The following is a 12,190-nucleotide window of genomic DNA, read 5'->3' as shown; positions in this document are numbered from 1 at the left end:
ATTAGTAATATGCATTGCTAAGAACTTCATCTGAACAACTTTAAAGATGATTTTCTCAATATTTAGATGTTTTTGTCTCCCTCAGATTCCAGATTTTCTAATAGTTGTATCTCAGACAGATATTGTCTTCTCCTCACAAACCACACATCACTGGAGAGATCATTTATTCAGTGCACAGATGATGATGCATAATTCTCAATTATGAAAAATTTACACTGTAAGATGCATTTATGCTACTAAACCGAATTTATTTGAAAATTAAAATCACATTTATTTATTTTTTAATAAATTGTTAGTCCAACTGTAATATGCATCAATTGATTTGACTATATCAGTGTTTTCACTCAGTGCTGTAGTACCTGGACACAGAGGGTTGCAGACCAGTTTCTGGATGGCTTGACCCTCACAGATGGCTCCTCCGTTCAGAGGCGCAGGATTGGTGCAGCTGCGAGTCCTCTTCTGATAGCCCCGCCCACAGCGACTGCTGCACACTGACCACTCCGTCCACGTCGACCAGCCTCCGTTCACTGCAGCAAGAAACACAGTCTCTCACTCATTGGGAAAACAGACACTACCTCTGAGACTCTGAGCACTGACTCCTCTCTCAATCAATCAGAAGACCTGACTGAAGCTGTGATAGCCAACGGTTCTCCGTTTATCACAACAAGCAGTGATGAGCTCGAGCAGAACCTGAAACAACACCTAGAGCAATAAATCACTCCAAAATAAGAGTCCCGTCAGGTTTCTGCAGTGGAACAGGACAGGAGATGATTAGCAGACAGTGACTGAAGCTGTATGAACAAATCAAACAAGTCATATTTGAAGTACAGTTACTTTTTTTATAGTTTAACCCTTTGCCTTCCAAGAAAGTCATACAAGTTTGGAATAGCGTGGTGTGAAAACTGGTTTCTGCCACAAAAAAAATAAAATAAAACAAAGCAATTGCAAGTGTATTCTCACAATTCAGATTAATCTTGAGTCTCTCTCTCACAATTCCACAATCATGAGTTTATATCCAACGTTCTTCTGTTGTGGTGATGAAGGAATCTCGCTCCACGATCCGGTCTGAACTTCCTCTGACACGTGTGTGTGTGATGGAGCAGCTCTGGAGGATGGATTGTGGTTTATTTCTCCTGCGGATGAGCTGAGATCACAGCTCTCCTCGTCCCAGACTGCATTCAGGCCTGAAAGAGCAGGCGAGGGACTGTGGCCTTTTGTCTCCAGAAATCAATCCATCACAGATTTGTGCCCTTTTATTACAGTTTCCCTTGGATTCAGCCGCACCACACGTGGAGAGTGTTTCTTGTCTTTCATCTCAGGACAGTAAGTCAGACGTGTGTGGTGATTATGGGTAAAGCAGTGTGTTAATCCGGTGACTGTGAGTGGTTTAGTATGTTAGCAGTGAGCGGCGGGAGGCGAAACCTGAGCCCGATGACATCATCAGCGTCTCCATGCCTTCATCATCCGAGAGAAGCTCCAGTCGCCAAAGCACTGAAACACTGCAACGTACTTTCACTTCCCTTCACCTACACATCCTTCTTCCATGATAAAAAAATGGTCCATCCGTCCATCCATTTATCCATCAAGCCATCCATCTGTCCATCCGTCCATCCATCCATCCATTTGTCCATCTATCCATCCATCTATTCGTCCCTCCATTTGCCCACCCATCCATTTATCCATCCATCTATTTACCCATCCATCCATCTGTCCATTTATCCATCCATCTATTCGTCCATCCATCCATCCGTCCGTCCACTTACCCATCCATCCATCCATCCATCTGTCCAACCATCCGTCCGTCCATCCATCCATCAATTCATTTATTCGTCCCTCCATTTGCCCACCCATCCATCTATCCATCCATCTATTCGTCCATCCATCCATCCATCCGTCCGTCCACTTACCCACCCATCCATCCATCCACCCATCCATTTACCCATCCATCCATCTGTCCAACCATCCGTCCGTCCATCCATCCATCAATTCATTTATTCGTCCCTCCATTGGCCCACCCATCCATTTATCCATCCATCTATTTACCCATCCATCCATCTGTCCATTTATCCATCCATCTATTCGTCCCTCCATTTGCCCACCCATCCATCTATCCATCCATCTATTCGTCCATCCATCCATCCATCCATCCGTCCGTCCACTTACCCACCCATCCATCCATCCACCCATCCATTTACCCATCCATCCGTCCGTCCATCCATCCATCCATCAATTCATTTATTCGTCCCTCCATTTGCCCACCCATCCATTTATCCATCGATCTATTTACCCATCCATCCATCTGTCCATTTATCCATCCATCTATTCGTCCCTCCATTTGCCCACCCATCCATTTATCCATCCATCTATTTACCCATCCATCCATCTGTCCATTTATCCATCCATCTATTCGTCCATCCATCCATCCATCCGTCCGTCCACTTACCCACCCATCCATCCATTTATCCATCCATTTACCCATCCATCCGTCCATTTATCCACCCATCCGTCCGTCTGTCCATTTATCCATGCATCATCTATCTATTCGTCCATCCATCCATCCATGCATCCATCAATCCGTCCATCCATTTACCCACCCATCCATCTATTCATCCATTTACCCATCCATCCATCCATCCATATATTCGTCCCTCCATTTGCCCACCCATCCATTTATCCATCTATCCGTCCATTTATCCATCCATCCGTCCATCCATCCGTCTGTCCATTTATCCATGCATCATCCATCCATCTAATCGTCTGTCCATTTATCCATCAGTCCATCAATTTGTCCGTCTATCCATCCATCTGTCCATCCGTCTGTCTGTTCAGTTATCCATCCATCATCTATCCATCTATTCGTCCATCCATTTACCAATCCATCCATCTGTCCATCCGTCCTTCCATCCATCCATCTATCTGTCCATCCATTTATCCATCAATTCATCTATCTACTCATCTATGTATCCATCCATCTATCCATCCAACCTTTTAAATAAATCACATCAACATTAAAAGTTTGCTTTAAAAAACTGCTTTTCTAGTGAAAAATTATTTCTATGTCTATGTTCTATGTCTTCAAATTTTTTACTTCCTTGCATTCAAATCCAAAATGCAATTCTGCATCAGCATCAATTCCCATTTTTATCTGAACTGTTCATTTAAAGTAGCGTCCAGTCACATTCGAGCGGCCGTCCCATTACCCTCTTAACCAATGAGAGAGCTCAACCGTACGGCGTGAACCGGAGAGCGCTTATAATTACATCAGCTTCACGACGAGCAAGAGAAGTCAATTTATTACTGCACGGGAGAGGGAAACATCTGTTTGCCAGATCTGGGACTGTATCTGCAGGGAAAACAGCAAGCGATGGCAGCAGGTGGGCTGTTTTCACTTGTTGAAGAGCTCCTGAAAGACTTCACAAACCGTCAGCCTCGCGAAAGCCCTGCGTTTGCGTTCGGGGGGGGGGGGATTTACACCAAGTTATTCTTACAACACTCAAAGCAGCGGCAGGTTAAAGTGCTTCCTACTTGTCAGCGCGGTTTTCTGTTCTTAAGAGGAACATTTTCCAGCTCCAGGGATTTTCACGGCACGATCCGACCAAAAGAAACTTCAGAGGAGACGGACTGCGTTGTGATGCAGGAAGCGCCAGAGGAGCAGCTGGTCAAAGTTTTGCATCAGTTTCAAACGTGTGTCTTTGCCTTTGTGCTATCAAAGCTACAGAAAGATGATCAGGATTTCAAGATGAAACACCGAAACCAGTGAACCGTTTCAGTGCACTACAAACTACAATTTATTTTAAAAACGGCCACAAATTTTCTTTATAAAACACAGAAGTCTACTTTTTCCATACGTTAACATTCTGAGATCAAACTAAACTGAAAATCAAATACTAATCATGTTGAATAAGCTCATGTCATGCACTCAGGCTGACCGTAGACGATGACGGTGGCCGTGGTGCTGCGGCGTTTGGCCACGATGTTTTTGGCGACGCAGGTGTAGTTGGCGGTGTCGGACAGACGCGCCTGTTTGATGATCAGGTTGTGGTCGATGGTGATGTAGAAGTTCCTGTCGTCTGCGGGGTCGATGATCTCCTCGTTCTTCAGCCACTCCACCTGCAAACACACAGATGTTCATCTCATCTACATCCATAAATCACACACTTAGTGTTGTGCGATAAAACGCAATCGCGATAAGCCAAAAGCTGAGACATTCCTGCATGCATCTTGTCATTGAAGCACTGTTCTGTGATCAGTAGTACATCTCCATTCGAAGGCCGGAGAATATTATATAATATTTATAATAAAGTATATGATAATAAATGCCTTTAATCACTGCTTAGAAATATGTTGCGTGGCTTATTGTAAGAACCCACATCGATTTTTGTTTTCATAATCACAATTTCAAATATTTCTTTTTTGCATAGCCTCTCAGAGAACAATGGCTCTTTGTAGTAAATGTTGCTCCATGTGTAAGCACACAATGGAGATTTACTACTGATTACAGAACAAGATGCGCATGACGCTTCAATAAAGTGTAAAGAAGTGTTGATATATGTGCAAAAGCTCCATAAAGCTTATTCCCCCTGAACCATTACGCAGACGCGATGGGAAGTGAAAAACGTACTTCGGTAAGTGCTTCAATGATCTTTGACCTTTATTACGAGCGTCCAGTTTCTGAATGGCCTCTGTATTGAGTGTGGGGTCACATGCACGGAGAAAGTGACCGTTTCAGAGCTGCTCGACTGTAAATCACACAGATCCTCCACTGCTCTCAGGAGAGATATCGCACAGACCTGAGATCAGCAGAGGAACAAAGACGACCGACCAATCATGAGGGACTCACAGAAATACACAACGTTTCTCTGCCTCTGCCAATCAAACGTGAAAATCCTGACGGTCTGAGGTCAAACTGAACTGAAAATCAAATGCAAACACCTTAAATCAGCTCATTTAGAGACGATACGAGCGACTGTACTTGTGGTTTAACACAGATAAAGACTTCACCGGCAGAAAATGAAGCATTGAGATTCATTACGAATTCATTTTGGTGCTGATTTTGTGTAGAAAGAACTGGAGCTGAAATCCTCATCAAATAAGCAGAAATGCATAATAAACAACAGAGACACACTGACGGGCGAAGGAGAATTAAGACGCAGAATGATGAATTATTTCTCATAATTTGATTTATGTTGCCTCTAAAAATAACTTGATGGCTTCCTGCTCTCATTAAAGGACTCGTCTGCTGATAAAAACTTAGGATTGCATATGATGTGCAATTTTCCTTTTTATGGTCTTCCATTACGGCTTGTTAATATTTAATGTGTGTGGCTGAGGGTCGAGCGGTCAGACGCTCAGATATCTACAGTAATAATCCTCTGATATCAGCGGAGCGATCCGTTCCCGATCCGAAGCCGAGCGACAAACGCAGAAGCACCGCGAGATTTAATTGAGTTGATGTGCGTTTATCATCAATCCTGTGTTGTAGACAGAGAAATGCTGGCATTGAGAGATGCAGAAGACACAAGAAATCAATGCGGATTACCCACAAATCCTCTGGGCTCTCAGCCTGCCAAGGTGTTTATATGTGGCCCTCAAATTACTAAAGCAAACGGTGGCTCTGTGTGTGTTTGTGGCAGATGTTGGAGACGATGTTTGTTCAGTTTGGCCCCTGAGGGACACCAGAGTGTGTTCAGTGCTGAGAGACACACGTCCACTTATTACTGTATTAAACTAACGAGTGAAAACCTGTAAATATCACACTATGCTAATTGTGAATAAAGATGTTTCTTTGGCTTATGACATCTATTCATGGCAATTAAAAACATTTTCCTTCAAATGTGTGTTACTGTAATCAAAAAATGAACTTTCTATAATAAAAATTATAATAATGCATTATTTAATTCTTATTAATAATAATAATAATAATAACAATAATAATGTACTTATAGTTAATATATAGGCAAATAATAATTAAAATAATAACAGTAACAATAATAATAATAATAACTATAATAATAATATTTATTTATTGTTAATATGGTGAAAGTTTTGCATTTTTTTAATGGCAACTAAAAATAAAAAATAATAAGCTTATTCAATCAATTCAATCAATGAAAAAAGTTATTGTATAATAACAATAATAATAATAATATTAAATGCATTGTTAATATTAAAATATTTAAATTGCCAATAATAATAATAACAACAACAATAATAATAATATATTTTTAATATGGGAAAGTTAATTATTTTATTGGCAAATGATAATAAAAATAATATAAGCTTCTTCATATGAATGAAATATTGTATAATAATAATAATAATAATACATGCAGTTAATATGAAAATAATAACTATTTAAATTGCAAATAACAATAAAAAAGTACACATGTTTCTCAATATACATGATACTAATATTAATATATTAGTATAATCATGATTATTATTATAAATATATTGTTAATATGAAAATTATTAAAAATAACAATAACAATAACAACACATAATATATTTATTGTTAATATGGGGAGAGCCCAGACTTTCGAAACTTTTCACTCTTGCCGCGACACACACACAAGCAGACACGCACGCAGGTGCGCGATGGGTTAAATGCAGAGCATGAATTCTGAGTATGGGTCACCATACTTGTCTGTCTGTCACTGTCACGACGCTCTCTCTCTCTCTCTCTCTCTCTCTCTCTCTCTCTCTCTCTGTCCCACACACTCGTTATCATCTCTAATTGTCAGCGAGACATTCAGAGAAATAATTGGCACTTATATTAATGAAAGGAAATTGCCACGTGTCAGTCTTCAAACGTGCTTTTCTCATACTCTCTCTTGGAAAAGGTACATAGAAATGAGAGAAAAGAAATTGAAGATTTAAGTGAATGTAAATGAAAGGTAAAAGTAAATGAGAGTCTTGCAAACTAAGAGTTGTTGCTATGAGGTTGCTAGGGTGTTCTGAAGGAGGTGTAACCTAACGATCAAACATTTGGATGAGAAGTTTTATTGTTCTTAAAAAAAATCTAAATATTTGATATTTGATCAAAAATAAAGTAAAAATCTGTGTTAAAGTGTAATGTATTTCTGTGATGCTCCGCTGTATTTTCAGTCTTCAGTGTCACATGATCTTCAGAAATCAGAATAATATGATCATTTACTGCTCATTTCTGATTATTAGCAATGTTGAAAATAATTTTGCGTCAGTGAGATACTATAAACATTTTGAATCCAATTTATTTGGATTTCTTAATTTGAATTTATTTCAACATTCTGTTTGAAATTCTGTTGAATTTGTTAAATTAATATATTCATTAATTCTTATCCATTTTTAAGTTTGTATGAATTTTATTTAAGTTTTAGATTGTTATTTTACTATATCAAAACTAAAAATAAAATAAAAATGAAATGTCTTTTACTTCAAATAATTGTACATTATTTGTAAAAATGTATTACACTATAATAATCCTGGTTAAAAACAGCTGCTTCATATTTTTTGTGGAAACCGATACATTTTATGGTTCACAGATAAACACATTTTCAGAATTGATTTGAAACATTCTTCATGTCACTTTTGATCACTTTAATGCTGAATCAGTGTGAATCAGGTTTGAGCAGATGGGTGTGTAAACACTGGATGATTGACAGGTGAAGCTGCACTTTAGCTCGAGAGACTCCTGCGCTCATCTTCATGAAGGAAATTAATACAAACAGGCAGAAGCATTAGGAGCCAATTATTGTTTGTGGCTCCATCAAGAGAAGCTGACATCAATTTAATTTGGAGCAGCTGTGTGTGTGTGTGTGTGTGTGAGAGACGGTTAGATGTCTCCGTGTGATTGAGGGTGAAGGAAAATCCTGCATTAATATTTAATGGAGCACAGTAATTGCTTTAAATGACGGCTGGGTTTAAATAATCTTCAGTCTGATCTGAACAGGACGGAGTGTGTGTCTCCTCACACAGAGCGGTCAGCTGATGAAAACTAGTCCTGATGAACTAGTTTAGAAACCAGCAGCGCTCAGATGAAGGATGAAAGACACGCAAACAAAGAGAAGAAAGAAAAGCTCGTTCACAATGCTCAGATTCAGAGGCATGAATGCAAATGCGAGGCAATGTCTGTGAATTATTCACATGCCAAAGACATTATTATCTCGCTAATTGGGAAGCATTTTGCGAAAAACAACCTCGTTTGAGTCGTGAGGGCTCGGATCCATTCTGCAGCTAAATAATAATACAAGAAAAACAACAGAAATCAGCAGCGCTGTTATTATTTCAGTCTCTGAGAAAATACAGTCCACAGCGAGAAACACCCAAATCATGATCAGCAGACGCCAAACACTGTTTATAATAAGTGAACTCGTTTAGAAAACAACAACCTGCAGCTGATGACAAACTAGAGCATCGCTAACATCTCTATCACTTCTCCAAGACAGTGTATGCTGAAGGTCAAAGGTCACCCACACGCTACATCTGAAGAACACGACGGAGACTTACAGCGCACCAAACGAGAAACTCCTGCTCATATTCACACATCGTAATCTTCTCAAAACCTCCTTCTCAGACTCCTCAGACTCAGGGTTTGGTCACTGACTCGCCCTCAAGTTCATCCAAAACTCTAGGGGTTTCTTTCTTAAATTAAATGACCAAAACTAATTTATAAATGCATTAAATAAAATATATAATTAACATATTCTATCAAAATTAAATAACGATAATATGAGAAATAAAATATTTAAAGAAAGCTAAATTAATAATACATTTATATATATATATATATATATATATATATATATATATATATATATATATATATATATATGCTGGTCCATTATATACAAACATAATATAACGTAAAATACAAAAAAATATTATTCAATTTAATCGATAAAATAATCTTAAACATAAAAACATAATTGATTATACATTTTCATTTTTTTAAAATATATAAGTAATTTTAATTAAGTAATATTGAAACTAATAATATAATAATAATAATAATAATAATAATACAATTAAACATTTCAAAAATAAATTAATAATATAGTTTTTATTTGTTATCTATCTATCTATATATATATATATATATATATATATATATATATATATATATATATATATATATATATATATATATATATAGTTCACATATGTGTTTATGTAATGAACATTCATACATATATATTTTTGTATTTTATTATTTTTGTTAAAATGATTTCTATATTTTAGTTTTTTTCTGTATGTGTATATAATAAACATACAGCATTGTTTATTTGTAAAATGTATTAGTTTTAAATATATTCAAGATTACTTTATTCATAAAATTGAACATTATATTAAGTAACTTGCATGTTATTGCCCTTTTGTTGGTTTTGATTGCTTGAATTGACACACACACACACACACACACACGTTCCTGTAGCTCAAGTGGTAGAGCATTGTGTTATCAAGCGAAGGTTGGGGGTTTGATTCCCCGGGAACACATGATAGGTAAAAATTGATTGCCTGAATGCACTGTAAGTCGCTTTGGATAAAAGCAGAAATTATATTAAATTTAACACATATATTTACACACACAAATATTTATGAATGTATGTATGAACCTGATGTTTGTCTCTAATAAAGCCAGCAGAAGAGCAGCACAATATCTGCGTCTGGTTTTCTTCAGTCCTCTGGCATCTCCCCGAGCACCGAACGACTCCGCAGGACCCCGGCTTACCGAGCCACTGCCTGAATGAAAGCGCGGCTGCCATGACGACAGTGTGAGCGTGACCTCTGAACCCCAAGGAGGAGAAGAGAGAGAAAACACAGAGCTCTTTCATCGTTTATGAGCTCAGTAATGACGCCCTTATGCTCAATATTCAATATATACTGTCCATTTTGGGCAAACATTATATAAACAAATATTATAGTACTAAATATTATAGATTTATAATGAAAGGTCCTCCTCTTATGCTGAACTTAAAATTAAATAAATATTAAAGATTATTGTGAATATTGCATAATTTTTTTATTACTAAATTTGTATATATTATAAATATTATATAAAATACTAGCGTTGTCTGCTGTATTAAAAACATTAAATATGTTCAGAATAATGAAATTTTATTATTATATTAATAAATATTCTATAGATCTATAAATAATATTAGAAAAATATTTATAATGACATACAGCAGGTATTGTTCTTACACTAGCAATAAATAAAATAAATATTATATCATATATTGTGAATCATTTATAAAAAATGATAGAAATAACTAGAGCTGGTTGATATAATAAATATATTTATACGAAATACTGTGAATAATAAATATTATATTATTCAATATTTAACATTACATAAATATATATTATAAATATAGAATATATAACATAAGTGGATAATATTAGAAATATATATACTATATTAGTATATATAATAAATATTATATTAATAACTAAAGCTGGCTGATATATTACATAAATATTAAATACTGTGAATATTAAATAATTACATCATTCAATATTATATTAATAATAATAAATATATATATATTTTATTAAATATTCATAATAAATACAGCGATGATCTATTATCTAATAGAAATAGTATTTAACTATACGAAACTCACATTTCTTTAGATAATCGTGTATGTGACGAATAAAAAATCTTGAATCTTATAGATTAATCAAATATATGATTTTTTTTAATGTGTTATAACACGATTTTTACTCTATTTCACTATATGTATTTAACATTAGAGCGAACACATAACTATTTTTTGCCGGTGTGGAGTATTATTGTATTATCACCTGACCAGGCAAACGCAGGGATAAACTGATCTGAAGCGCAGAGAGAAGGGACGCATATGTGAATCATGATTCGTCTGAATTACCCAGAAGCCCTTGCCAGATCTCAGAGTGCCAGCACTAATGTCTGCAGCATGTTTACTTTCAGCGAGAAGAGCTTTACGAGGGTTCGATCCGAGTCATGAAGGATGAGGATTCATCTGTCGAGAACAGAAGCAGTCGCAGACGTGCACTTCCTGAAACCAGTCCACCACAACTTCCCAACCGGAGAGAAAATAAATTAAATTAAATTCATATATATTTAATAAATATTATATAAACAACTAGAGCTAGAAAATACATTTAAAATATATAATTATATTATTCTGTGTAATATTAATTTTTTAAACATTATGTAAAATAATATTTTATATTATTTATCATGGCATACAGTGATATATTAAATAAAATAAACACTGTGAATATTGCATGTTTTATATTAGTATATACAAGATTTGTAATAATAATAATAATAACTAGAGATGGGTAATATATTAAACACTATTCTGTAAATATTAAAAATATATATTTAATGCTTTAGAAATAACAAAAATTAAATAAATATTTATTAGTATAACTATACAATAAAATATGAATATTTTTCAGTTGCTTTGATGCAATGTATTTGTTTAAAGAGCTATATAAATAAAGGTGACTTGATTTATACTTTAAGTATTTTTTCTTATATTTTGTGAAAAATATGCAATGATTATTTTTATCCCTATTTTTTACTTGCATTAAAAACAGCTCTCAAAACGATGGTTTCTCTGATTGAAAAGACGGTCTCCGTTTTACAGCAAATAAATAAGTAAAACCTATGTGGAAGTTTCCAACCGGCTAAAGACTTCAGTCGCTATCGCAGTCCAACTGGCCTCTGCGTTTACGAGTCTCTAGAGCAGAGTGAAGCACAGATCACTTCGCTTCTGGACTATTATCAGCACAAACTCAAGAGCAAAACACTTTCATTCCTCTCATGCATTTTCTGATTACATTGAGGTAAACATCCACCGAGTCTCTTCTGTCTTACATCATCAGATGAGCACAGACTCATCATGTTAAAAGACAAAGCCAGAGGCTAATCTCAGATTATCAGGAGTGTAATTACAATCACACATCAGATCGATGATTACAGGTGCAACATCTCATTCATACACACAGGAGCATCTTCTGCTTTTACAAACACTGTCTGACTGTTACCAAAAACTGAATAAATACAGTTATATATGCATATATCTGAGCCACTGTGTCCCCCCTTTATATATGCATTAAATAAAACTATAAATCTAATTTAAATTATCTTTATCAAGTATATATTTAAAAAAAAAAAAAGGAAAATATTATATTTAATAATGTTAATAAATATTTTATT

At 35.6% G+C, this 12,190-nt stretch overlaps 1 protein-coding gene across 2 annotated transcripts in view; it reads right to left on the bottom strand.

Annotated features, from left to right (window-relative positions):
* The window catches only part of LOC127966355 (netrin receptor UNC5C), a 142,580-nt gene that overhangs the window by 32,143 nt on the left and 98,247 nt on the right, over positions 1–12,190 (bottom strand). For both annotated transcript variants that reach the window (XM_052567267.1, XM_052567268.1), the window contains exons 5-6: positions 3,930–4,110; positions 360–527 (exon numbers count right to left, since the gene is read on the bottom strand). In XM_052567267.1, the coding sequence (XP_052423227.1) occupies positions 360–527; positions 3,930–4,110 (349 nt within the window). The remainder of the gene's footprint in view (positions 1–359; positions 528–3,929; positions 4,111–12,190) is intronic.

The sequence above is a fragment of the Carassius gibelio genome, chromosome B10 (genome assembly GCF_023724105.1).
Source record: "Carassius gibelio isolate Cgi1373 ecotype wild population from Czech Republic chromosome B10, carGib1.2-hapl.c, whole genome shotgun sequence".
NCBI classification, from domain to species: Eukaryota; Metazoa; Chordata; class Actinopteri; order Cypriniformes; family Cyprinidae; genus Carassius; species Carassius gibelio.
Note: the sequence above shows the minus strand (reverse complement) of the source record. Positions and strands in the feature narration are given on the sequence as shown.